Source organism: Myotis lucifugus, unplaced genomic scaffold (assembly GCF_000147115.1).
Source record: "Myotis lucifugus unplaced genomic scaffold, Myoluc2.0 scaffold_26, whole genome shotgun sequence".
Lineage (NCBI taxonomy): Eukaryota > Metazoa > Chordata > Mammalia > Chiroptera > Vespertilionidae > Myotis > Myotis lucifugus.
The window spans coordinates 7,855,342-7,883,189 of NW_005871074.1; the positions used below are offsets into that span (position 1 = coordinate 7,855,342).

General features: G+C 55.3%; 1 protein-coding gene across 1 annotated transcript in view; it reads left to right on the forward strand.

Annotated features, from left to right (window-relative positions):
* Nucleotides 1–285: 285 nt before the first annotated feature.
* Nucleotides 286–27,848, forward strand: part of ADGRA2 (adhesion G protein-coupled receptor A2) — a 28,681-nt gene continuing 1,118 nt past the window's right edge. The window contains 20 exon segments of the mRNA XM_023751822.1: nt 286–299; nt 7,292–7,408; nt 17,608–17,679; nt 17,973–18,044; nt 18,210–18,281; nt 18,556–18,719; nt 19,370–19,583; nt 20,103–20,267; nt 20,862–21,060; nt 21,517–21,666; nt 21,794–21,955; nt 22,652–22,876; nt 23,062–23,278; nt 24,152–24,360; nt 25,042–25,169; nt 25,486–25,609; nt 26,105–26,250; nt 26,699–26,788; nt 27,023–27,717; nt 27,720–27,848. The exon segment at nt 27,720–27,848 is cut by the window's right edge and continues 1,118 nt beyond it. Of these exon segments, the coding sequence (XP_023607590.1) occupies nt 286–299; nt 7,292–7,408; nt 17,608–17,679; nt 17,973–18,044; nt 18,210–18,281; nt 18,556–18,719; nt 19,370–19,583; nt 20,103–20,267; nt 20,862–21,060; nt 21,517–21,666; nt 21,794–21,955; nt 22,652–22,876; nt 23,062–23,278; nt 24,152–24,360; nt 25,042–25,169; nt 25,486–25,609; nt 26,105–26,250; nt 26,699–26,788; nt 27,023–27,717; nt 27,720–27,848 (3,364 nt within the window).

Here is a 27,848-nt window from a genome sequence, read left to right on the forward strand (position 1 = left end):
CTTAGAGGGGCTGTTTATTTTCATTCCCCCAGCCCAGCCGCTCTGTTCTATTTAGAGCTCAGACACTGACAGGACAAGGCTGCCTCCTCCCCTTCCTCCCTCCTGAGGGGGGGAGGGGGGGGCATCCTTCCCAAACTCCAGAACATTCCTTTGTTTTTAGGACTGGGTGACAGGGGTCGGGCAGCAGAGAAACTGGAGTTAGCTAACCTGGGCAGCCTCCCAGGGCCCATCTTTCCTGGCCCTGGGAGTGGGGAGAGGCAGATGGGGGAGCAAAGGGTGCGCAAGATGGATGGGGCCAGGTGAGGGGCAGGGGAACCAATCTGTCACAGAGGAGCCAGGAATGGGGGAGAGGGAGCAGCCTGAGGAGGGAGTTCCAGCCCGAACTTGAGGGGCCAGACATCTCCCAGCTGGGAAGGGAAGGCTGAGCGCCCCCTCCCCCCAGGGCCCTTTGCTTGCTGGGAACTGTGTAGCAAGGCAGAAACCCTAGACTTCAGGCTCCCAGAGTCTCCATGTCCAGGATGGGAAAGGCCATCAAATATAAGGGGTGTGAGTCTTAAGTATAGACCCATCTTTTACAGAGAAGAAAGCCCCAAGAGAGGGGCTAGCCTGCCCAAAGTCACCAGGCTCCTAGCCAGACCCCAGGGCTCCCGGCCCAGTCAGCCTTTTCCCACACTGACCAATGAGATGTCATCCCTGGGGACAGCAGGGGAGATATGCTAAGGACTTGGGAGCCAGGGAAAGGGGGCACCCACCCCCAATGATAGCCTAACAAGTAAAAGTGTACTGAGGGAACCACTGTCATCACTCAGAGTATTTGAAATCAGACTCACCCAGAAAGAGTGGGACCAGGTTCTCTAAAGCATTCCTCCCAGTGTTTGCTTTCCCTCTCCCCCTTAGCTTCTGGACTATTTGCCCCCTATGGTGGCCCAGAAGAGCTGTACTTGGAGCCGGGTTCGCTCCAAAGTGAGACTGACTTGGGATGGGGGTGGGGGGACACGTAGGAGGAAATTGCCTCCTGACTTGGGAAAACCAGGGTTCAGCATGAACTGTCTATTGACCACCCCACCTTCCCTGGACCCCTGTCCCTCCAGACACCCATCCATTCACTCAGCCAGTGCCTGCGCCGTGCCCAGCCCCAGGCCAGGAGGTGAGCTACCTGCCCTCTGCCCTCAGGGCCTTGGAGTCTTGTTGTGGAGACTGGATACAGACTCTCAAAGGAAGACAGGATCAGGGCCTCAGGGCTCCCAAGGAAAACTTCTGGGGTGGAAAGACGAGAGATAATTTATACTTGTGTATAAACGACTGATAACAGATTGATCCTTTCAAGTTTACTTATATTTAAAAAGAAACTCTGCCCTAACCGGTTTGGCTCAGTGGATAGAGCGTCAGCCTGTGGACTCAAGGGTCCCAGGTTCGATTCCGGTCAGGGGCATGTACCTTGGTTGCGGGCACATCCCCAGTAGGGAGTGTGCAGGAGGCAGCTGATCGATGTTTCTAACTCTCTATCCCTCTCCCTTCCTCTCTGTAAAAAATTAATAAAATAATTTTGAAAAAAAAAAAAAGAAACTCACTTTCTTCACTCAAAATCTTGGCTCCCCAGTGGTGAGATTTGGGGCCATGTTTGGAGGAAGTGTTGAAGATGGATCGGAGTAACTTCCCAGCTTCCTCAAATCAGACGCACACAAACATTCCAGACACATCTCCTGTCTGACACATCTCCCTTCACCTTCCATGCATGGAAGAGTGTAGACACCCTGTCTCATTTATGCTCTCATTCACTGGAGTTCTAGTGTGCTGCGCAGGGCTGAGCACACAACTGGTGTTAGTGTAAGTTTGAAGAACACATGAATGAATGCCTAGGTGTGAATGACCACAGCTAGGTGCTGGGGTCCCCACAATCCCCATCAAAGCACACTGGCCACCTACCACCAACACCTGCTCACCAAAACAGGGTGCCTTGTAGAGAGGATAGGTTAGAAAAAAGGAGAAAGAAAGCCCCATTCATAGAAGCCATTCCCAGACTGTTTTCTCTCTTGACCTTGACCTCAGGCCCTGCCTGGACAGCCCAGCTTCAAAGCTGAAGCCAGAGGCTGTCTCAGGACATGACCCTGTAAACCCTGGGGAAGCAAGGCCCTACCTGACTCTCCTGCTAACCAGTAGGGGTTCAGGGCTGACTGGACAGACTTCCAGCCAAGGGACAGGATCACGGAAAGGAGAGGAGTGCTGATGTCCTCTCCAACATTTATGTCCCCTGCAGTCAGGCTGAGTGGACATGAAAGGCCGCCTTTAGCCTGAGGGTGTGCGTCAAAGCAGAGCCTGTGGACCAGAGGCAGTCTCACTTCTGGAGAACCTGCTGTCCTATCCCCCACATCAATGTGCTCCCCCATCCTTCATGACACATAACAATTATGGCTAATGGACAGAGTATGATATTTGGTAGTTATTTAGTTCATTACGCATTTATTCATTTCAATTTTGTAGCATTTATATTTCAGAGGCAGTGATGATTTTTTGGGTTTTAGACACCTTTGTGAGCCCTGGAATTGCTCGAAAGCTCTGGGCACTGTACCTGCAGGAGAGGCTGGGAGTCTAGCATCACTTTGATGGTCAGGGTAGATGATGGGCCTCGGGCCATTTTGGTGTCAGCAAGCAGACCACCTTCCTCCCCTCGCCGGTGGTCTCCCTGAGACACTGCTGAGGTGCCAGCAGGTGTCAGAGACCGGGCCGTCACAGCCCAGAAGGCCTTGGTGATGGCCTAAATTCCAGGTTCAGACTCTAGAGAGCATAGATCCAGTGTCCAGACCTGCGGTCCTTGCATCTCTGTGTTGGGCTGGGGTGTCTTACATGTATGACTCTTCCTGCACATGGGAGAACCATTTGGTTCAGGCAACTGCTGGCCCCACGCCCTACAGAATAGTGCCCACATGACCCCTACAGGGTCATCTTTGATGTCAGGCTGCGATCTGGTGAGTTCCTGTGGCTTCCCAGAGGCCACAGGGCCTCCCTGTAGACGCCAGCCACTCGCTCTCCTGGCCTCTAGCCTCATTAGTGGTAACTCTGCTTGCTTCTGTTCCCTAAAATAGGACCCTAGCTGGGAGACAGTTCTGAAATGGACTCAGCATGCCCCCTCTTCTTGGCCAGATTTCAGACTCTGGGGTAGAGAACAGGGGACTCCAGGGACTGGCTGCCTCTCTGTGAAAATGTGATGTTGGTTGGTAGATGGGGGGGAGGAAAGGTAGGAAGAAAGAAGCTGAAGATGCTGGGCGCGCCCTAGGCCTGTGAGGTGGGGCTAGTGGTTGGGAGGGAAATCCACCTGGCTGGCTCCCAGGGCTGTTGCAGGGCCAGCGGCTGGTGCAGGCCCAGGAAATGTCTGTCTGGTAGTTGGGGGAAGGGGGTTGTTAAATGGGGCCAAGTCTGGCACTGTGTCTGCAACACTGGAAAGAACCGTGGGATTGAAGCTCCCCCTTCCCCGCCCGATTGTTGGGGCCACCCTGCCTGTCTTTCTCCCATGAGACAGCCTCGTGTGGTAGGAACACTTCTCTCCCCATTGGGCGAGGCTATGTGTGTGTGTGTGTTCATCTAGCCCACTAGCAGCCTGTAACTGCCAGTTTCCTACCTGCCCATAACAACGCCAAACCCAAATCACTGCTCTCTCCTCCCTCACCAGACGCCCATGGGCACCTCCGGAGAAACAAACCGACAAGCATAATTGAAGCCATTCTCCGGAGAATCTGGGTCTAAAGTAAAATTTCTCAGCCCTGTCTAGGTTGTTAAGGCCAGAAGGTCCAGTTCTGGGTATCTGGGTATTGAATCATGCAGATGTCTGCCTGAAGTCTGTCCAAGGGCTGGGCATGCGGCAGGAGGGGCCCATTGGAGAAGGATGAAGTGCTGTTTGCTGGTGGCCTGCTTCTGTGGGTGGCTTAGAGGATGGGGGGTCAGGAACATGTTCTCTGCAACAGGAAAAAACACCTCATTTCAAGAGGTTGGACTTTGCACCCGGCTAGCCACACTGGAAGCTGCAGCTGACCCCTACCCTATTCTGCCCTCCCCTCCCCAGCACAACAGAGGCTGCCTCAGAGAGCACGCAGGGCCCTGGCCTGCAGGGGCTCTTGATTCAGGGTGGAGAGGGTTGGGATGCAAGAGCTGAGCTGATCTGGGCAAGAGGCTGGTCCCTGACCCTTTGCTCTGCTCCCATGCCACCCAGACATGCACACGCCACCCCAGTTGCCTCAGTTTCTCATGCAATCCAGACTTCCTCCTGGGGAGGTGCTGCCACAGGGAGACTAGCTGAGGGTTAAAGCCACTAGTCACAGGTGGCCCCTGAGCACTTGTGATGTGGCTGGTCTTAACTGAGGTGTGCTGGAGGAGGAGCATACACATCAGATTCTGAAGACTTATTACCAAAAAAAATGAAAATATCTCAGTAATTTTGTATATTAATTACATGTTGAAATGATGACATATGGGTTAAGTGAATATTAAAATTTAATATTTTTAAACATTTAAAAAATGTGGCTAGAAAAACATTTAAAATTACATATGCAGCTCGCATTGTACCTCTATTGGTGAGCTCTGGGTTAAAGAATTTGGAGTTCAATGTTAAAAGCCAAAAAGTCTGGAGAATGTGGGATATCCCCCCCCCCAACACCATCTCTAGATGTGTCTCTAGACCAGTTCTCAAATTAGGACCCCAGGTTTTAATCTCAGGGATTTAGAGAATTTTTAAATACAGTATTCTGTTTTCAATTCAGTGATCTTTTAAAAATTCTTTTGCAGATGAATTTCAATTAGAAGGCATTTTCATAGAATAAGATTTTCATGTCTAAGGTCAATGTTTCTCAAATTGGAATCCTCAGACATTTTCTCAGGAAATCAGATACTTTTCCCTCCCTTGGACAGGTCCATACTCAACCCAAGTTTAAGAAATCATGTTCTCAGGCCTCCGGATTCGTAGATGGCACTGTGATCATCTGGCAGCTCTGTCCCTCTGTCTTTTCATACTTCCCACCTCTCCTCTTTGCCCCCCACCCCCATCAGCATCCCCATCCCAGGGAAGGGGCAGTCCCTGGGAGAGACCCCTGGGATTGCGGGGAGGCTAAAAGGGATGCCCTTTTCCCGCCTTCTTCCTGACATTCCCTGACTTTCCTAAGGATACTGTGCGGCCTTCTTGCCTTCTCTAACTTTTGATGCAACCTCTGAAGCTCACACTTGGGGTGTATGAAGGGAATGAGCTGGGGAAGAGGCAGGCTTTTACTTTCATTCATTCATTGGTTGATATTCCTGTATATGCCCTGACCAGGGACTGAATCGAATACCTTGGCGTATCAGGATAACACTCTAATCAACTGAGCTACCCAACTAGGTTCAAGGCAGGCTTTAATTTAAAAGTCACACCATCAAGAACCAGTCACTCACCCTGGCCCCGTTAGGGCCTGAATGAGACCATTAGAGGCACTAAGAACTGACAAGACTATTTATGTTTTACCAGCACCACCTGTAATGTGAAATAAAACTATCTGTCCTAATCCATAAAATGAGAAGAAAAGGGTTCATGAAAGTTCTAATTGCTCATATAGTGACTAATGTGATGTACTTTTGGAAATATCAAGATAATGTTGTGTGTGTGTGTGTGTGTGTGTGTGTGTGTGTGTGTGTGTGAAGCACCTTGGAAACCCAGCATCACACAAACCCCTCTCCCCCCGACCTGACCCCTGCTCCCCCAACCCACCCCACCCCACCCCCGCCCCCGCCAAACTCCTCCCCACAGTCACCCTTCAGGCCCTACTGAGAAATGCCATTGTTGGAGGGACCGCTAGGTGTTAGGTGGGGACTAGAAGGACAGGAAGGGTCTATTTGGAGAGGGATGGAGGGAGGAAGGAGATGAGGGCTCCACCCCTTCCCGCTGACCCAGAACCCTTCCACTCTTGCCTCCATGCTGGCCATTGTCTGTTCTCCAGAGCCTCTTGGAGTAAGTGGGATGTCAGATGTCTGGGGTCCTCTCACTGCCCTGTTGATATAGTCACCCACCCGCTCCCAGTGAGCTTTGGGGCAGAACTCTTTGACAGCCCCCTCATGCCTGGATCAGCCACTGCCCGCTCCCTTACTGTCCAGCTCCGAGGCTGCCCACTCAAGAGAAGTCCCAAGGCCCCTACCTCTGGCCTTCCCAGGTCCAGAGGGAGCAAAGAAGGGAAACCTTTGCCTCAGCCCAAGGCAGGCAAGAGTTGGGGTTGAGAGGCTCATTAAAGCGTTTAATAAGCAATTAACTCAAGAGATGAGCCCTTTGGCTGGTCTGGAACTCCCTCCTCCCAGTGGGGTTCCTGGCAGAGAAAGGCTGAGTGGGTGGGCGGAGTGGGTTCACACAGTTGGCTGGGGCCTCTTTCCTCCTCCCCTCAATACAAATGAATAAATAAACAGCTGGGGCGGGCAGAAAGGCTGAGGCCCCGGGGAAGCCCAGGGCTCTATCCATTTTCTGTTAAGGCTGCAGACAGGTTTAGGGAGGCAAGGGCACGCGGGCCCTCCAAGTTGAGGCCTTTTCTGGGCTGGTAGCGTCCCCTTCAGGTGAGATCCTCAGCTCACAGAGAAAGTGCTGGAGACCCCAAGAAGGGCAGCTCCTCCATCTGCCTCCACTCCTACTGGGCTTCCTGTTCCACCTGCCAGAGCCCTGACCCAATCCAGGTCATTCCTCACCTCTGTCCTCAGGATATTGGGCTTAGGGCTTGGGCTAGACAGAGCTGTGGAGGGCTGGAAGGGGGCGCTAGGGGCTGAACCTGGAGGTTCCAAGATATAAAGGAGCATTGCAACTTCACATCTATTCACCTACCCACGCGCATACAGAGTCCTAAGTCAGACCCAGGCCGTAGGGCAGTGGTTCTCAACCTTGGCTGCACATTAGAATCACCTGGGAATCTTTTTAAAATCCTGATTTCTGGGCCTCATCCTCTGGAAATTCTGTTTCTTTGTTATGGGGTGGGGCCACAACGCTAGTAACAAAGAAACAGAATTTCTGGAGGATGAGGCCCAGAAATCGGGATTTTAAAAAGATTCCCAGGTGATTCTAATGTGCAGCCAATGTTGAGAACCACTGCCATAGGGGGACCCAGGGCAGGTGAAATGCCTGATTTGGGGCTCACTGTTGACTAGTCTGCCTGAACCATTTGCTGGCTCCTCCCTATGGTCTCCTGGAGCTGGTGGTGGTCTGCTGCCTTGCACAACTTTAGGTGGTGCCATTTATACAGAATGCAATGTGGCTGTAATTGTGAAACTGGCTCCCCACTCCATCCACACTTTCCAGCTGTAACAGCACATTCTCCTATCTGTGTTCTCCCTCTGTCTTCAGGCTCTTGAGCAACAACAAGATCACTGGGCTCCGGAATGGATCCTTCTTGGGACTGTCCCTGCTGGAGAAGTTGTAAGTGCTGGGACGAGGTGGGGCGGAGGTGGGGCATTATGGTCATGGGCAAGTTCAGGAAGGATGAGGAACGCTGGTTGCTAAGGGACCCCACAACCCAGGACCTGCTGGCCAAGAGTCAGACCCACTAGGACCCTGCTCAGGACTTGACTCCCAGGTGGAAGGCAGAGAGGGGTTGGTCTGAGAGAAAGACCAGCTCCTTCACCAGTGACAGCAGAGAGAACTAGAGAAACTTCGCTGGTCTAAGCAGGGAGGAGCTAAGGGAAGCTCATTAACGCTCTTTAATGAACAATTAGCTACGAGGGCTGAGCCTCTTAGTTGGCCAGAAGCCTCTGCCTCCTCCCAGCTGGAGGCCCAGCATAAAGGAAGGGCTGAGGCAGGATTTAGTGTGACTGGGACCTCTTTCCTCCTTCCCTAAAAACAAATCAACAAACAAAGCCCTGAGGGGCCAGAGTCCTGGGCCGAGGGTGGGGATAGGGGTCACATCGAAATCTCCATGTACCCACATCCCTCCTCCCTAGTTTAGAGCTGCAGCCTCCATCTGTCCATCCGCTCTACAGACCCAGGCAGGCTGGGGTTGGACTCAGGAGGGCCCTGCTAGCCCACAAGAAACTTCTTCCCAGAGTTGGGGACTTGACCCGGTCATGGGCAAGTCACTTAACCTGCCAGATGAGGGGACTGAACCAATCCCTCTGTCAGTTTTCTGTTGAGTTGGCATACTCCAGGATCCACAGCCTGTATAACAGCTCTGGGTCCTGTCTCCTCCACAAAAGACCTGGCCTCCCATCCTACTTGGAGACTGAGCCCCCCCTTCCATCTGCCCCTCCTCACACCCCTCTCTCCCATCTCTGCTGCCACCCTTCTGGGCATTCCCAAGTCCTCCAACAGGGCCCCTGCCCCCTCTAGTACCATTTTGCCTAAAAGGCTTGGATCAGTGCAATGGAGGATACAAAAGAATAAGGCGGCAAAGACCCAAAGAGATGACAGTCTAGGGGAGACCACAGACAAGGCCATATGTATTAGAATTAAGTAGGATGGGGTTTATGTACGTCAAGTCCAAAAGAAGGATCAGTGAAGGCTGGAAAGTTCAAGGGGAATAGAGATGCAGTAACTACATGACAAGTTTAGATCTTTAACCAGGACAACAACCTTATGAGGTTGTCTCTATTACACCCACCTCACAGGGGAGGGGAAGGCCTCTCCTCCAACCCCCCTCCCCACGCGGTGAGGAAAGCTTGATTAGTGGTTTGGTTGGTGGGGGTGGGGAGGCAGAGCATGTTCTGTCTGATCTGGGCCATTCTAGGCGTGGGAGGGGGTCTTGGGATGTTGACCTTAGCGTCGACACAGCTCTGTGACCATCTGATCCTCTGCTCTGCAGCTCACAAACAGGGTGGTCCAGGCAAGGAGAAAGAGCTGCCACCGAGCTGTTATTTAATGTCTCCTTGGGCACCAACAAACAGGGCAGGTTTTATCTTCCCTGAGCAGTTAGCATTTGGGAGTCCGATTCCTCCGCTCAGCCCAGGCGCAGTCTTAGAGGGCCGACTGGCAGGAAACCAGACTCTCCTTCCAGGATCTTTGGGAGGAAGACAAACCGCAGCTGCCTCTCCAGCCCTTTGCTTTGCTCCACAAGGGCCAGTCACCGCCCAGAGACGTTCTCCCTTCTCTCAGCACAAGCAAGCGCCGCTCTGAGCCTCTCGTGGCCTCGCTGACATCCTCCCATCTTTACCCTTTCGGTTGATCAGTCAGAGACCCACTGGGTCTGCCCCCTCCTCATCCTTCAATCTCATGAGGATAGAGTTCTGACAAAGATGAAAAGATGGCCTTTTTCTTCCCGCCCATGTCAACATACTGAGTCAGATGCCCCTCCTCGGCACTGTGACTCTGGTCACCACACAGCAGGTGCATGCAAAGCATGGGAGGCAATCCGGGAAAGTGGGAGAATAGTCCAGGAACAAGGACTAAATCCTGAGTCATCTGAGGCGGAAGGGGTGCTGGGCAGGAGGAAGAGCCCTCAGGGCCCAGTTTGAGCCCCTGCTCTGTTAGGAATCATTCTAGTCATTCATTCTAGAGAACTTTATTGAGCCCCTTTACTTACTTTATTATTCATTTATATATCACAAATCTCCCTTATGTATGTGCAAAGCTCTGTCCTAGGCATTGGGAGTGAACACAATAGACCAAGTGCCTGCCCTCATGGAACTTACCCTCTCTTGATGGGACCCAGAAAATAGCAAATAAATGTATATTATGTCAGGAGACAATAAGTGCTACAAAGCAAAACGAATCAGGGTAAGGAGGATAGAAAGCAATTGGGGGAGCGGGCGTTTTATGTAGTGAGGTCAAGAAAGGCCTCGCTGACAAGGTGACTGGGCCTGAGACTCAAGGGATGGGGGAATGGGAAAAATCAGAAGGCTAGGGAGAGCAGCAGTTGGCAAGGCCCTCGTGGCCAGAGTATGCCTGGCGAGTCTGAGGAACAGAAGGGCATTGTGACTGGGAATTGGTCAGAGATGAGGTCAGAGAGATGCAGGGGTGGGCGCCAGGTTTGGGGCCTCAGTTTCCTCATCTGTGAAAAGGGGGGCGGTGGGGATAGGGTGATTTGTAACGTGCATTATGGATTTAAAATTCTATGATCCTGTGTGTGTGTGTGTGTGTGTGTGATATCCACAAGTGCTGCATGTGAAGGAAAAGATCAAAGAGCAAAGTGATGTGGCCCGTTATTCCAAAGGAGGGGAGACCTCTGGGCCAAAGGATGGAGAGGCAGTGCAGGGGCTGGAGGACCCAGGGTCTCCATCCTGGTTGATCACGACTGTATCAGTCGGGATTCTCCAGAAAAGCAGAATCAGTGGGAGATGCGTGTATGCGTGTGTGTGTGTGTGTGTGTGTGTGTGTGTGTGTGTATCTTTATATAATGTACTAGAGGCCCGGTGCACGAAATTTGTGCACTTGGGGGGCCCTCAGCCTGGATTGCAAGAGGGTGCAGGCCAGGCCGAGTGACCCCACCAGTGCACGATCGGGGCAGGAGAGGGATGCAGGAGGTTGGCCAGCCAGGGAGGGACCGCGGAGGGCTCCAAGGCATGTCTGGCCTGTCTCGCTCAGTCCTGATCAGTTGGACCCCAGCAGCAAGCTAACCTACCGGTTGGAACGTCTGCCCCCTGGTGGTCACTGAATGTCATAGTGAGCGGTTGAGCAGCCTTAGCATATCATTAGCATATTACGCTTTGATTGGTTGAATGGCAGACTGGACGACTGGACACTTAGCATATTAGGCTTTTATTATATAGGATAAAGAAATTGTTTTATTTTATTTCTTTATAAAGAAATTTATTTTAAGGAAATGGCTCACATGATATGAGGGCTGGCAAATCCAAAATCTGTAGGGCAAACCCACAGGCTGGTAAGTCAGGCAGGAGTTGATGCTATAGTCTTGAGACAGAATTTCTTTTCAGCTTTTGCTATTAAGGCCTTCAACTGATTGGATGAGGCCCACCACATTATCAAAGGTAATCTCCTTTATTTAAAGCCAGCCGATGTGGTTAACATCTACAAAATGCCTACACAAACACCTTCAGATTAGTGTTTTGATTAAGTTACTGGGTGCTATAGCCTGGCCTAGTGGACACATAAAACTAATCACCACAAACACTATCCCACTATCTCAGCGATGGGAGAGGGCCTGGGCCCCCGCTCCTGGAGACGCTAATTCATCAGGTTGGAAGGGGCCTGGGAATTTCTTACAAGGTATGCAGGCGATTCTCATGCTCATCTGGGGTTGGGAACCAGTGGACCAGATGACCCGTAGACTGTGGGCCTATTCATCACAAACGAGACGCCGTGGCCTGGCGTGCAGTTGGTGCCAGGAAACACTGATCTCTCTGTCCTGTCAGGCTGAGACATCCAGGCTTGGGCAGCCGAGCCCATGGCAGCTTAACATCCCACAGTCCAGAGCAGCAAGTCCTGTGGGAGGGTTGGGGCCTCGACTAATAACTGAAGCAGTAGGTCTGGGCTGCTCCTGAAAATGCTGGCAGTGCCTCCCTGTGCCGGGGGCTCCTCTGCCTCTGAGAATGGGTCCAGTGTAAGCGTGTGGGGGGAATAGGCCAGCCTGCTCCCTGTTTCGCAATGCAGGACCCTGAGGCTGGGGAGGGGACTGAAAGGGCGAGGAGTGGGAATGTGCCGAAGTTGATCCCATGGGAGTACCCATGCTCCAGAGAAGTTTCGGGCAAAGGTGAGGATGAGGATGCAGGGGACACACCTTTATCAGCCAGGCAGGATATATAAAAAACCCTGGGAGAGGGACCAGCAGAGGCAGTTCCTGCTCAGCCCAAGGAGTGTATAGAAGGGCCCAGACATGGGCGAGGCCCCCCTCTCTGGATTCCACAACCCCTCAGCATGGGCCAGCCTGTTTGTTGCCCAGAGGAAGGATTTCTGGGATGGGGATGGGCAGGCTAGGAAAGGGCCCAGAGCTTTACTCTGGGATTGAATCATGCCTTTGCCATTTACCTTTTGGGTGCCTCGGGTTCCTCGCCTGGAAAATTCGTTGTCATGGTTCTGGTGGCTGGGAGACAGGTTGTCATGGGATGCGTTCCTCTAGGGCAGTGGTTCTCAACCTTCCTAATGCCGCGACCCTTTAATACAGTTCCTCATGTTGTGGTGACCCCAATTTCATTGTTACAAATTGAACATAATTAAAGCATAGTGATTAATCACAAAAACAATATGTAATTATATATGTGTTTTCCTATGGTCTTAGGCGACCCCTGTGACAGGGTCGTTCGACCCCCAAAGGGGTCTCGACCCACAGGTTGAGAACCGCTGCTCTAGGGAGAGAGCCCGGGACAGCAGGGACTTCCAGGCAGTAGATGGCAGTTCCCTTCTCCTCGGAAGAGTTCCAAGTTACAAGATGTTATACGCCCCCTCGTTGCGTGGGATTGTCCAGAGCTCCCGGCCTGCAGCTGGCAGTCATGTAGATGAAATGGAGGTGCTGAATGCACTAGGGCTGGCCCATCCCTCTGGTGCCTCGCCTCTCGGCCCAGATCCCCCACCACGCGCAGTCAATGGGGAGCAAGCCACTGCGCGGCTTCCCGGGGCTCCGAGGGCGCCCCAATCACAGTGAGAGCCCTGGACCAAGTGGGCCACAGGGCACACAGCCCCGGAAGAGGCCGCGAGAGGAGGCTGGCCTGCGAGCCAGTGGCTGCGTGGACACCGCCCCCAGAGGCTGTGCGCTCGGAGGGAGGGCCCGGGGCGGGGAGCCGCGCAGCCCCAGGATGATTTGTCATTGCCTAATGAGATTAATAAGCCCGGGGGGCTGGTATGCGGGGGGATGGGCTTCTCATTAGAAGCAGATGGTCATGGGAATGGTGGCAAGTGGGGTCCGGGGGTGGAGCGCCGCTCACCCGCCAGGTGGTTTCCATTAATCTGTAGGCGGGGCCAGGGGGCGCGGTCCCTCCTCCCCTTCCACCCCCCTGACTTGGGGAGGAATGCGGCGGGGAGCTGCCCTAGGCTCTGGCGCAGCCGAAGGCCCAGAAGGGAGGCTGATGGGTTCAGGGACAGCCCTCCCGCTTGCTGTTGTAGCTCCATGTCTGGCACAGGGTATGTGCTCAATAAATACCTGTTGGATGATATCAGAGATGAGAGGGGCCTGGGGCTTGGGGGTGGGAGGGAGCCTAGGACCATCTTGGCTTTCCTCCCGGCCACCAGAACCTCTCCCTCTCCCGCCCCCGCCCCCCAAACAGCCCCTATACCTGAGAAGGGGGTGTTTTAAGCCCCTTCTCAGCCAGGCCCCGCTTTCTAGTGAACCCTGGAAGTCCTGGAGGGCTCGGAGAGAGCTGCTCTGCAGCCTCCGAACCAATAATTTGGTTTTCAAACCCACAAGCAGGGAGGTCTGCAGGGGCCGGAGGGAGCCAACTTTGTGCCGCCCCACCCTGTCCAAACGTGGTGCGCGCGCACGCACACACGTACACAAACACACACACACACACACACAAACATACACACGCACACTGTTACACAAACTCACGCTCAATCTCTCTTGACAGTTTTAGTGAGATATAATTTACATACCATAAAGTTTGTCCAGTTAAAGCATTCAATCCAATGGTTTTTAGTATATTTACCCAGTTGTGCAATCATCATCATAATCTAATTTTAGAACATTTTCATCATCCCCAAACCTTGAATCATTAGCAGTCACTCCCTATTTCCCAGCCCTAAGCAACCACTAATCTACTTTCTGTCTCTGTAGATTTGCCTATTCTGGACATTTCATATACATGGGATTATGTGTTTTTTTGTAACTGTTTTTTTGTAACTTGCACTTAGCATAATGTTTTCAAGGCTCATTCATATGATAGCATGTATCAGCACTTCATTCCTTTTTATGATCGAATAATATATCTTGTGTGCCTATAGCACATTTTTGTTTATTCATTTATCAGTTGATGGACATTTGAGGTTTTTCCACTTCTGGGCTTATTGTGAATAATGCTACTATGAACATTCCTGTCCAGGTTTTGTGTGCGGATGTGTGTTCACTTCTCTGGAATATCCACCTAGGAGTGGAATTGCTGGGTCACATGGTTACTCTAACTGTCATACTGTTTTTCCAAAGTGGCTGCCCCATTTACACTCCTAGCAATAATGTACAAGGGCTCCAATCTTTCCACATCTTCATCACCACTTGCAGTTGTCCTTTTTTAAATATACATATATATATTTTTTTTTGGAGAGGAAGGAAGAGGGAGAGAAAGAAACATCAGTGATGAGAATCATTGATCAGCTGCCGCCTGCACGCCCCTTACTGGGGATCGAGCCCACAACCCAGGCATGTGCCCTGACAGGGAATTGAACCATGACCTCCTGGTTCATAGTTTGACACTCAGCCACTGAGACACCCTGCCCAGGCTTGTCTGTCTTTTTTATTGGCTGTGAAGTGGCATCTCATTGTGGTTTTGATTTGCATCTCCTTAATGATTAACAGTGTTGAGCACCTTTTCATGCATTAATTGGTCATTTGTATATCATCTTTGAAGAAATGTTATTCAAATCCTTTGCCCATTTTTTTCATCTGGGTTGTCTTTTTATCACTGAGCTGTAAGAGTTCTTTATAAATTCTGTATAGAAGTCCCTTATCAAAGCATATGATTTATGGAAATATTTTCTCTCATTCCATGGGTCGTCTTTCACTTCCTTTTTATTTTTTTTTTAATATTTTATTGATTTTTTTACAGAGAGGAAGGGAGAGAGATAGAGAGTTAGAAACATCGATGAGAGAGAAACATCAATCAGCTGCCTCCTGCACACCCCCTACTGGGGATGTGCCCGCAACCCAGGTACATGCCCTTGACCAGAATCGAACCCGGGACCTTTCAGTCCGCAGGCCAACGCTCTATCCACTGAGCCAAACCGGTTTCGGCATTTCACTTCCTTTTTAAAAAAATATATTTTTATTGATTTCAGAGACGAAGGGAGAGGGAGAGAGAGCTAGAAACATCAATAATGAGAGTGCATCATTGATCGGCTGCCTCCTGCATGCCCCCTACTGGGGATCGAGCCCACAACCCAGGCATGTCCCCTTCAGAATAGAACCCGGAACCCTTCAGTCCACAGGTTGACGCTCTATCTGCTGAGCCAAACCAGCTAGGGCACCTTTTACTTTCTTAATGGTGTCCTTTAAAGAGCAAAAGTTTTAATTTTTTATTAAATCCAATTTATCCATCTGCTATTTTGTTGCTTGTGCTCACACACGCACTCTAACGCACTCAGCTTCCTGAGTTTCTATTTTCCCCAGAAGGGTAGAGGATATGATTTGCTCCCAGAAACACACACACACACACACACACACACACACACACACTTTAGCCATGGGTGGGGGTGTCCTTCTACTCCATATTGACATCGATACAGGGAGAGGAGTGTGCTGAGTCAGGGGAGCCTGGTCTGGGTTGGGCAAGTGGTTTGGGGGAGGGGAGGCTCCATCCGTACCCTGCACCTCCTCCAGGTTCCAAGACCACAGCTCTGTGGAAGCAGAGGGCAGAGAGATGCCACATCACAGAAACATCTGTGCATCCTCATGACCTCATCTAAGAAATGAAGGGATCAGATTAGACAACCCAGAGCAGGGGTTCCTCACAGCCCCTGAGATCATATGCACAATGTTGGGTGTATGCATTTTTCTGGGGCGGGAGTCCATCCTCAAATTTTCAAAAGGATGTGCTTAGCAATTACGGTGCAGAACCACCGACCTATGAGGGCCTCATAGGTCTGAAGAAATTACCCAAGTTCTGGCGGAGTGTCCCTTCCTGCTGCTGGGGAGGGACCAGGGACCAGGGACCAGATCCCATGGGGCTGTCAGAGCTCAGCCCAGGTCCGTGCCCCTCAGGAGAGGACCCAGGATTACTGGTCTGGGTGAGCAGGCCAGCTCCCAAGGGCACTGGAGGGGCTGCCTTGGTCGCCCAGGAAGCCACTCTGCGGGTAGGAGGCGAGGGGGAAGGAGTGCCAACACTTGGTGGAAGCTCCCCTGTCAGTAGCCCCGGCCTGGCTGGGCTGCAGGAAGTCCAGGGCAGGAAAGCGCTGGGGCGAGCGGCCGGCCGCCTTGCTCCCATCTGCAGAGCATCAGTGGGGCAGGCGGGTGGGGGTTCCCGAGGAGAGGAGGGCCGAGGAAATGAGAATAAACACAAGCGAGCTAGAGGGAAGGGGCGGGGGGCTGCAGCCTCAGCCCCTTGGCAGCCCATGAAGGGAAGTGACACAATGAGGAATGTGTTTCCCTCTGCCGTCCCCCGCACGGGGGTGGGATGCAGAGCCCTGAGAATGGCCAGACCCCAACAGGGGCCAGGGGGCACACGCTGGAATAGCATGGGGGGGGGGCGGCGTGAGGGCGAGGGTCTGGGCAGCAAAAGGGGGCTGACAGGCAGGAAGGACAACCCTGGGTCCTCTCCAGCCTCCACTCCGCAGGGTGTTCCAGTGCTTGCGTGCTTGCACGTCCCCTGCGTGTGCCCGGCCTGAGGCACCTCCCAGCACGCCTGCGTATGGAGGCCTTTCCCTTGGGAAGCTGACCCCTTCTGGTGGCTTCCCTTCTTTTCCAAGGGACTCGGGGCTGTGGAGGCTGGCTGAGTCCTTGGTATGAGAGGAAGCTGGGGTATGAGGACCCTGGGCCATGGTGTTTCATTGCTCTCTCTCTCTCTCTCTCTCTCTCTCTCTCTCTCTCTCTCTCTCACTGTGTGTGTGTGTGTGTGTGTGTGTGTGTGTCCCCAACTGGGACGGTCAGTGGGAAAACAGGCCCCCTGGTGGGAGGGCACCTCCCCATCCTGGACACCCATTTCCTCTCCTCCCAGCGGGAGCTGGCTCCGTTAACCCCCTCCTGCCCGCAATCCAGAGCTGTCCCTGAGGCTTTGGCAGGAGAGTCTGTCCCTCGTTCTGGGCTGGAGAGTGGCAGAGGCTCCACCATCTTCCGTCCTGGCTGTGCCCTGCTGGACCTCAGCCCAGGGTGGTACTTCCCTTGCCACCTTCTCTCAGCCTTGTGCCTCCTCGGAGACCCTGGGGGGAGGCGGGCACAGGACTGAGCAAACCTCCGCCCTGAGGGGCCAGGCCCTCGGGTGATTTATGGCCTTGCCTTGGAGTCCGGGGCCCTGCGACCAGGTCAGCATCCATGCAGTCATCAACCCGCTGCCTGACCTGTTTCCTCACTTGTCAGCTGGAGAGACTCGCAGGATAGCCATGAAACACCTCCGACAGCCAGGCAGGGGGAGATTCCATCTTTGCAGAGCACTTTACAAAAGACTGCAACACCCATTTTGAAATGATTCTCACAACCGCCCCATGAGACACTCAGGGCAGCGCAGAGGTGGAACCAAGGCCTCCCAACCCTGAGCCCAGTGCTCTCACTTCTTGTTCACACGCTCCGCTTCCTGCTTCCTCATCTGAGGCCCTGGCATCCCTTCTCCTGGCATCTGCATCCTCATCCTCGCTCCTCTTCCTGACCAAGTACCCCTTATGCCAGGCAGGAGGCTGCAGAGACGGGTTTGAGGGGCAGGGGCCTTCATCCAGCTTCCCAGCCAGTGCTGAGGAGTGACGGGATTTAGGAGGAAACTGAGTCCCAGCACTTCCTGTGACAGTGAGGCTACCAGGCCCCAGGGGAGCGAAGGGAGGGGAGCGGGGGTTGGGCAGGGCCCGAGAGGTATGAGGGCCTCCCCACTTTCCTCCCGCAGGGACCTGAGGAATAATGTCATCAGCACCGTGCAGCCCGGTGCCTTCCTGGGCCTGGGGGAGCTGAAGCGCTTGTAAGTGGCATGTCCTGCCCCCAAACCTCCCAGCCCTCCCGTTATCCCTGCAGAGAAGGTCCCATGGATCCCATGAGCAACCACCCCACCTACTCACCCACCATCCCTTCTTCTCACCCACCCATAGCGGCCCCCCTCCCCACACAGCATCCTGGCTGGGGGCAAAAATTTGAACCCCCAACCTCATCTCCTTTTTCACTCTGCTTCCCACACAAGCCACACTTGTGTGTCCCTCCCAAGCGGCTCTGTGTGCAACCACGTGGCCTGCTGAGGTTGTGTGTGTGTCTTTCTAGAGATCTCTCCAACAACCGGATTGGCTGTCTCACCTCGGAGACTTTCCAAGGCCTCCCCAGGCTTCTCCGACTGTGAGTGAGGGGTGAGGGGCGAGGGAAGGCTCACCCCAAAGGACAGTTAGGGAGGAGGAAGGCAACTCCAAACCCTTACAGGTCCCTGCCTGCACTTCACTCCCCGCTCCTCCCTCTGGCGCCAGGAGACCCTAAGATCGGCTCACTGTTCCCTGTCCCCTGCAGAAACATATCTGGAAACATCTTCTCCAGTCTGCAACCTGGGGTCTTTGATGAGCTGCCAGCCCTCAAGCTTGTGTGAGTATCTTTTCCCAGCCCAAGGACTCAGACCCCGCTTCGTTCCTCTGCCCTGGAGGGAGGTGCTTGGGCACCTGACCACAGTGGCCAGCCTGTGAGTAGGCAGGACAGACAGTGGCTGAGACTCCACCGTAGTTGCCTTCCCATGATTGCTGGGCCGGTGCACACGTACCCACGGTTGCCCTCTCCAGCTCAGTCCCTCCCTGGGGCTCCATCCCCACTCCGGGAGCCCACATTCCTCTGCTCCACTCCGTGCCCTCTACCCACTCTGCAGGGACTTCGGCACCGAGTTCCTGACTTGCGACTGCCGCCTGCGCTGGCTGCCGTCCTGGGCCCGGAATCACTCCCTGCAGCTGTCCGAGCGCACGCTCTGTGCCTACCCCAGTGCCCTGCACGCCCAGGCCCTGGGTGGCCTCCAGGAGGCCCAGCTGCGCTGCGGTGAGCAGATCCTCACCCTGCACACCTGCCCGGGACCCTGCCCACCCCTCGGGCCCAGGCTCCCTCCTGAAGGGCCTGGCCGCCTCCAGGCTCCCTCAGCAGCAAGTGTTCCTGGGTGGTGGGCAGGTTCTCCCCGGGCATCCTTTCCCTCAGATCCCACTGGGGGTCACCTTCCATCAGCTTTTCTAAACTTCCCTTGGGCCTGCTGCTTTATGTTTTCATCTGGGGTGCTGTGTGCTGTGGAAACGAGAACTTTTACTAGTTTGTTCTAAACCAGTGGTTCTCAACCTTCTGGCCCTTTAAATACAGTTCCTCATGTTGTGACCCAACCATAAAATTATTTTTGTTGCTACTTCATAACTGTAATGTTGCTACTGTTATGAATCGTAATGTAAATATCTGATATGCAGGATGGTCTTAGGCGACCCCTGTGAAAGGGTCGTTCGACCGCCAGAGGGGTCGCGACCTACAGGTTGAGAACTGCTGTTCTAAACCCTCCTGCCCCTCACCTGTCCTCCTGTCCCTGGAGGCATCCTCCTCCCCCCCTCCCCTCCCCCACGCCCCCAGGCCCCAGACAGAGGAGGCCTGGCCCGGCCCCTCCTGGACTCTCCCACACTGTGCACTCAGGCCCCTGTCCTCTCCTCCCACAGAGGGGGCCCTGGAGCTACACACGCACTACCTCATCCCATCCCGACGCCAAGTGGTGTTCCAGGGGGACCGCCTGCCCTTCCAGTGCTCCGCCAGCTACCTGGGCAACGACACCCGCATCCGCTGGTACCACAACCGGGCCCCCGTGGACAGCGATGAGCAGGCGGGCATCCTCCTGGCCGAGAGCCTCATCCACGACTGCACCATCATCACCAGGCAAGGCCCCGCTGCCCCTTCCCAGCCACAGCACCCATGTCCCTCCCCCCAGAGAGCTGTGCCCACACACGTTCCTGGGAGTATGCCGCCTGTGTCAGTGCGCCTGTGCGTGTTCATGGAAGGCCAGGGCTACGTCAACGGTCCAGATAAGGGATAGAAATTAATTGCCTAATAGAGAAAATGATGATATCTGACATTTCTTTAGAGCTTTTACAGAGTATGCTATAATGGCTCTCACCTGTGTTATCAGACTCACACTCTCCAATCGACTTGTAAGACAGCTATTCCCTCCATGATAAAGACGGGGAAAGTGAAACTCAGAAAAGCATTATCACAAGGCCAATCAGGATGTAAGGAGTATGTCCTTGTGTCCCTCACTCAATTGAAGAACAAACAACCTGAAGCTCATCCTACACACCCTGGGGCAGGGCGCCTGTGGGTGGCCAGGCCAGGGGCGCTCAGGGGGGTGGCGTGGCCCCTGAGTACCTCACCGAGCCAGCCCTGCCCGCCTGCTTGCAGTGAACTGACCCTGTCTCACATCGGTGTGGGCGCCTCAGGCGAATGGGAGTGCTCCGTGTCCACGGTCCAGGGCAACGCCAGCAAGAAGGTGGAGATTGTGGTGCTGGAGATCTCTGCCTCCTACTGCCCAGCCGAGCGTGTCGCCAACAACCGAGGGGACTTCAGGTTCGGTGTGCTCAGCTGCCCCAGAGACCCAACAGCTTCCAACCCAGCCCCCCACCCCACCCCCAACTCCTGCATCTGAGACCACAGGTGACCAGGGTCTCCCATCCACTCTAAGTTGGAGAAAACATTCCCTTTAGTCACTCAGCTCCAAGTCCTGCTGTTGCATTCAGAGACCTCATCTTTTGATTAGAACCATCTGAAATGTGTGGTGCAGAACAGAAAGGATTTTATTTGCTTCTTTACATTAATAGTTTACAAAGCTCGCCCACTTGAATATCACATTTAATATCCCAATGGGCCTCTCAGTTAGGAAGGAGGTATGATTCTCCCCATTGTACAGCTGAGAATACTGGGGCCCAGAAAGGATAAGTGACTTGAACTTGGGACTCAAGTCCAGCCTCCATAGCACCAATGACAGCACTAGCAGTACAAATACAGCTAGAAAGTGGAGCTTGGGAATCCCTTGAAGGCCAGCCCCAAACCACTCTTCTGGATCCTTTCCTCAGAGGGTCTGGCATCACAGTTCTAAGGGGAGGGGTGGGGCCCTTGCCTTGAGGGGCCTGGGTCATTGGCAATTCCTGCCTCTGCCCCCAGGTGGCCTCGAACTCTGGCTGGCATCACAGCCTACCAGTCCTGCCTGCAGTACCCCTTCACCTCGGTGCCCCTGAGCGGGGGCACTCCGGGTACCCAGGCCTCTCGCCTGTGTGACCGAGCTGGCCGCTGGGAGCCAGGGGACTACTCCCACTGTCTGTACACCAACGACATTACCCGGGTGCTCTACACCTTCGTGCTGGTGAGGCCAGGACAGGGGGCGGTGGGCACCCCATCAGCTCTGGTTCCAGGGACCGGGAGGGGAGAAGCCTCACAATGCTCCTCTGCTCCCTGGGTGTGCACCGTGCGGGGCTCTTGCTCTCCTCCAGCTCTCCTTCCAGGGGATTCAGACCCCCAAGGCCACACTCAGGAAGTGCAAGCCACCCCAGCATCTTCATCCCCCAACACAGCAAGGGCAGCCTTAAGGGGGACAGCAAGGACGGCATGAGTCAGCCACTGTGCTTCAGCCAGTGGCCTAGAAGTGGGCTGCCTTGAGTCGTGATGAGCTCACTCCTTACTCTGCCTGCTGTCTTGGTTAGACCCAGCCGGTGGGCCAGACCCTCTCCCCAAAGCATTAGCACAGAGGAGGGGCCCCCAGGGGCGATTCTGGAGAAGGAGAAAGACTGGACTATCCACTATCTTTCCCTAACGCTCCTAGATGCCCATCAACGCCTCCAATGCGCTGACCCTGGCCCACCAGCTGCGAGTGTACACGGCCGAGGCTGCCAGCTTCTCAGACATGATGGATGTAGTCTATGTGGCTCAGATGATCCAGAAATTTTTGGGTTATGTGGACCAGATCAAAGAGGTGAGATTCAACCAGGCCACTGGGGCCCCTAGAAACTTCCTGCTCCCCATTTGCTCAAGCCTCTCACACCCCAGCCCCTGGGTACCAAACCCCACCCGTGTCTCAGTGACTCCCCCCCCCCCCACAGCTGGTGGAGGTCATGGTGGACATGGCCAGCAACCTGATGCTGGTAGATGAGCACCTGCTGTGGCTGGCCCAGCGAGAGGACAAGGCCTGCAGCGGCATCGTGGGTGCCCTGGAGCGCATTGGGGGGGCCGTCTTGAGCCCCCACGCCCAGCACATCTCTGTGGTAATGTGGGTCAGCCAGGAGGGGGCTCCTGGGGGCCTGACACTGGGCGGGAACTTAGAGTCATCCCGAAGGGAAAGGCTTCTCTCAGGCAGTAAGCCCTCCAACTGTGCACCTGCCATGAGCACCGAACTTGACTAGATTCCCAGTCGTGTAGCCTCAGATCCTGAGTAGTCAGGGGCAGTGAAAGAAAGGGAGGCCAGTGACACCGGGGAAGTTACGCTCGGCGTTATGGTGGGGAACCAAGTTGCCGGGGGATAGCACTGTGATGGAGTGTAGAGTAATGGAGCCTTCTGTCCCCTGAGGCGAGGGTGACATTTCCAATGGTGGGTCGTGAGCCAGTTAGCAACCACGGCAGAACACCTACCACTTACAAGATATTGTGCCGGTCCCTCGGGAGATGCAGGAGGTCAAAAAGGCTCTCTGCAGCTTAGTTAGGGAGGCAGAACAAGCCCGAGTTAAGAGGGGAGCAAGATACAAGGTGGGGTGTGAATGCGTGGGAGGAAGGGCCTTAGGAGTAAGAAGGCACCATGCCAGGGACTGGGGAGGATCCATGATGACGTAGGACTGGCCAGACCTGGAGAAGACAGTGAGGAGTAAAGGCAGAGGGACAGGGCCTGAGCCGACAGGGACTACGCAGTCTCAGGCAAGAGGCCAAACCATATCTCAGAGGGTCGGTGACAAGTTCCCTGTCCCTAGAACTCGAGGAACGTGGCATTGGAGGCCTACCTCATCAAGCCGCACAGCTATGTGGGCCTGACCTGCACGGCCTTCCAGAGGAGGGAGGCCGGTGTGCCCGGCGCCCGGCCCGCAGGCCTTGGCCAGAACCCCTCTCCCGAGCTGGAGCCCCTGGCTGATCAGCAGCTCCGCTTCCGCTGTACCACCGGGAGGCCCAACGTTTCGCTGTCATCCTTCCACATCAAGGTGGGCGCTGGGGCAGGGAGGACGCTAAGAGGGGAGGTGCCCAGATGCGGGTGCCTGGTGAGGGTAGATGATCTGAGAGGAGACAGGACCCAGAAAAGGGGGTAGGGGAGGCAGAAGAAGGGGTAGGAAGACATCAGAGTCCCAGGATATCTGGTGTCTCTGAGGAATTCCTGTGTCCCCCCCAGAACAGCGTTGCCCTGGCCTCCATCCAGCTGCCGCCCAGTCTCTTCTCGTCCCTTCCGGCCTCCCTGGCGCCCCCAGTCTCCCCAGACTGCACCCTGCAACTGCTCGTCTTCCGAAATGGCCGCCTCTTCCGCAGCCACGGCAACACCTCCCGCCCTGGAGCTGTGGGGCCCGGCAGGAGGCGTGGCGTGGCCACCCCTGTCATCTTCGCGGGAACAAGTAAGGGGATGAACTCTGGGTACCAGGTGCCCAATGGTGTCCCTCCGCAGTGTCTGTCCTGTGCCCCTTCATCCTGCTCTTCCTCACCTACCAGCGCCCCTAACATCCTGGTGGAGGTGGCAGAGAATGGTGGCCCCTCTCCATTTCCAAGGAGGAAGGGGGACACAGACATCCCGTAAACAAAGGGGTTGGTGGAAAAAAGGTTCAGGAAGACACTGGATTTTACACCCCAGATGTGTCAAATTTCACAAGGGCTCTAAGTACAAACCCTTGGCCCACCCAGACCTCCCTCCGTCCCACCTTCCTCCAGAGTCCCCTCTTGGCCTGGGCTTTCGCTCCTCGGCATGTCCTCCTGACCCCAGCCCTGGACTCCTCTCTTTTAGAGAATGTCACCACCGCACTTTTGGCACTTAGAGTGGGCCACGTCCCCGTGCTTTTATTTGTATTTATGAATTTGTTTTTAACCCTCACCCAAGGATATGTTGTTGCTTTTTATTGATTTTAGAGGAAGGGGCAGACACACACACACACACACACCTTGATTGGGTGCCCCAACTGAGCTGGAACTTGAAATCTTGGGTGTGTGCCGTGACTGGGAATCGAGCCTGCCACCTCTTGGTGTACAGGACAACACCCAACCACTGAACCACACTGGCCAGGGCCCAGTGCTTTCGTTTTGATTCATCCTGGTGTCTCCCCAGTGAGACTGAGGACCTGGGAGCAGGCCCACATTTGGCATCTATCCACCAAACCCAGCGCACACCCAGCCCAAGGGGGTTCTGTGCCTGCTCAGCTGCTGCTTGGTTCCACCCAGCCAGCCCCACCCCTACCCCCACTCCGTGGCCTTGTGTGTGGACTTCCTCCCCCCTGTAGGTGGCTGTGGCGTGGGAAACCTGACGGAGCCAGTGGCCATTTCCCTGCGGCACTGGGCTGAGGGAGCTGAACCCGTGGCAGCTTGGTGGAGCCAGGAAGGGCCCGGCGGCGCTGGGGGCTGGAGCTCCGAAGGCTGCCAGCTCCGCTCCAGCCAGCCCAACGTCAGCTCCCTGCACTGCCAGCACCTGGGCAATGTGGCCGTGCTCATGGTGAGGAGAGTAGGACTGGCGGGTGAGGGCCAGGGGACAAGGGAGGTGTGTGAGGTGGAGCTGGGGCTCTCTGATCACCCAAGGCCACAGAGAAATCAAGGACAGCAGCCTTGTCAGGCCTCAAAACTGTCAGGACTCAGGACAATGTCCCTCTGGTCTCCCCCCACACACACACTTTTCATCTTCATGAGACAGGGAGGTCCTGCTTCCACTCCCAGAATGAGAGAGCGGGTCTGGCACTACCCAGCCTGGTCTTCTGAGACCCAGCCTGCAATCCCCGATGTCCAGGTTATTAAAGTGGGGAAAAAATCTGGGAACATTTGTCCTTTCTGATCACCCTCCTCATTCACCCCCATTCGTTCCCCCTTCCTCACCACATGTCACACCCTGAGCAGGCATGCAGCTGTATTACAGACAGACTTCCCCTCTCTCCTCATCTCCGGTTCCAGGCTGGGGACCTGGAAAGTTCCTACAAAGGCAGGCAGTAGATTATTAATGCTACAAAGGCCACCTTTCTAAGTGGATATCACGGTACCTACACCTTTGTCTACGCAGATGGACTAAGCTGAGGATCAGACCGGGCTTGGGAAGAGGAAAACTGGCCTGGGGCCTGGTCAGGACTCCACGGGACAGCCCTTACCTGGCTTCCTAGTACACACTTCCTCTCCCTACTCTTCCCAGGAGCTGAGTGCCTTTCCCAGGGAGGTGGGGGCCTCGGGGGCAGGGCTGCATCCAGTCGTGTACCCCTGCACAGCCCTGCTGCTGCTCTGCCTCTTCTCCACCATCATCACCTACATCCTCAACCACAGGTGGGAGCTGTTGCAGGAAAGGAGGGTGGGGTGGGAAGGCTTGGGGGCAGGGGTGTCTCACTAAGTACTGGCAAGTGTTCCTTTCCCAGGTCGGTCCACATGACTTTGCCAGGCTCTCGCCTAGCATTTGAAGGTTCTGGGGTTGGGAAACACATTTTGTGGGTTAAGACCTGCCTTCCCTGGAGCCTCTATCACATTCCCACATGTGCATGCACACAGATACCTGCCACCCCCTCTGTGGGCCTCCCCATGGCCTTGAGACCCCCTGGGCCTGACCTTGGGCTGGGTGGCCCATTAATTACTGTTTCTGGGGCAGCTCCATCCATGTGTCCCGGAAGGGCTGGCACATGCTGCTGAACCTGTGCTTCCACATGGCCATGACCTCCGCCGTCTTTGCAGGAGGCATCACACTCACCAACTACCAGATGGTCTGCCAGGCGGTAAGAGGAGAAGGGGCTGAGGTGGGGGTTGGGGAGCTCCAAGATTAGTGATGGCAGCCTGGGCCGTAGGGAGGGGCAGGAGAGGAAAAAGGGGACTCATGCTAATAGGCCCCAGCTCCATTGTTCTCTCTGTGTCCAGTCTTACTTGTCAGGGGAGAGGAGCATGAGAGTAGAAGGTAAGAAGTAAGAAGCAGGAAAACTAGGAGGTGGGACTTCAAAGTGGAGAGTGGGAAGCTGCGATGGAGGAGAGGTCGGGGATGAAGCAGATAGCAGTAACTAAGTCATGGAGTCACCAGAGTGGGGGGAAAGCCAGGGGCGGACGTAGAGAGGGTAACAGCAGGGACAGACCTGGGGGAAGGTCTGGGGAAGTTGGGGGCTGGGAACATGGGAGGAGTGGGAGCACACTGGGGGGCTGAGGCTCTGGCCTGGCCCCAATGGAAGCAGCCCCTCCCTGGATGTGGTAGCAGTCCCAGCCTCAGCACCTTGATCCCGCAGGTGGGCATCACTCTGCACTACTCCTCACTGTCCACCCTGCTCTGGATGGGTGTGAAGGCCCGCGTCCTCCACAAGGAGCTCACCTGGAGGGCGCCCCCTCCACAGGAAGGGGACTCTGCCCCGCCTGCTCCCCGTCCCATGCTCCGGTACATGCTTCCCGATATCAGCTTTGCAGGGGGGAAGGGCTCTGAGGGGGGCGTAGGACACCAAATCAACTCTCCCCGGGGGGATGCAGGGTGGGTCCAAGGTCCTGGGAGACCACTGTCCCAACGACAGAAGAGGCAAGACTCTAGGTGGTGCCCGGTTGCTGAAGGTCATGTAGTGGGCACTGAGCAGGGAACCTGGAAACCCTCAAATTCTGCACTTAGAGTAGAGAGAGGTCTGGCCTCTGTCCCTTAGAATAGTCTTGGCCAAGTCCCCTAGGGATCTACCAAGCCTGCCTTGTAAGCACCTTGCATCCATGGCAAAAAAAATCCTGACAGAATTTAAAGGGGAAAGAAGATGGGATGGAGACCCCGAGTCAAGGGTTCTGAGCACCTGGTTCCTCTCCCTTGCTCCTCCTCTCTCTGACTCCCCAAACCCATTCCTTTCCAGGTTCTATTTGATCGCTGGAGGGATCCCACTCATTATCTGTGGCATCACAGCTGCTGTCAACATCCACAACTACCGGGACCACAGCCCCTAGTGAGCACACTGCCTGCCTGCCCCAAACCTACCCGCCCCGGCACCAGATGCCTTCTAGTCCACTGGCAGGGGCTCCTGCGGGCTCACCCAGCCAGTGACCCCACCCAAGCCCGTGCATGTTGACTAAGCCAGTCTCTGCCTGTCAACTCACTGCATCCTGTCCCCACCCACCCAGCCTCTGGACCCCGCCTCAGGCTTGCTCCCTCCTCATCCACTGCCTGTGTCTCCCCTCAGCTGCTGGCTGGTGTGGCGTCCAAGCTTAGGAGCCTTCTACATCCCGGTGGCTTTGATCCTGCTGATCACCTGGATCTATTTCCTGTGCGCAGGGCTGCATCTGAGGGGTCCTCTGGCACAGAGCTCCAAGGGGGTCACGAGCAGGGTCTCCCTGGACCAAGGGGAGGAGCTGAGGGGTTCCACCAGGCTCAGGAGCAGCGGCCCCCTCCTGAGTGACTCGGGTTCCCTTCTGGCCACTGGGAGCGCCGGGGTGGTGACGCCCGGACCCCCAGAGGACGGGGACGGCCTCTATTCTCCGGGAGTCCAGCTGGGCGCGCTGGTGACCACGCATTTCCTGTACCTGGCCATGTGGGCCTGCGGGGCTCTGGCCGTGTCCCAGCGCTGGCTGCCCCGGGTGGTGTGCAGCTGCCTGTATGGGGTGGCGGCCTCGGCCCTGGGCCTCTTCGTCTTCACCCACCACTGTGCCAGGCGCAGGGACGTGCGGGCCTCCTGGCGCGCCTGCTGCCCCCCGGCCTCGGCCTCGCGCGCCTCTCCCCCAGCTGTGTCCGCGGCCCCAGAGGACGGTTCCCCGGTGTTCGGAGAGGGGCCCCCTTCCCTGAAGTCATCCCCGAGCGGTAGCAGCGGCCACGCGCCGGCCCCGGGCCCCTGCAAGCTCACCAACCTGCAGCTGGCCCAGAGTCAGGCGTGCGAGGCGGGGTGGCGGCCCGCGGGGAAGGGGAGCCAGAGCCCGTGGGCTCCCGCGGGAGCCTGGCCCCCCGTCACCCCAACAACCTGCCCAACGGGCGCCGAGTGCACAAGAGCCGGGCCAAGGGGCACCGCGCGGGGG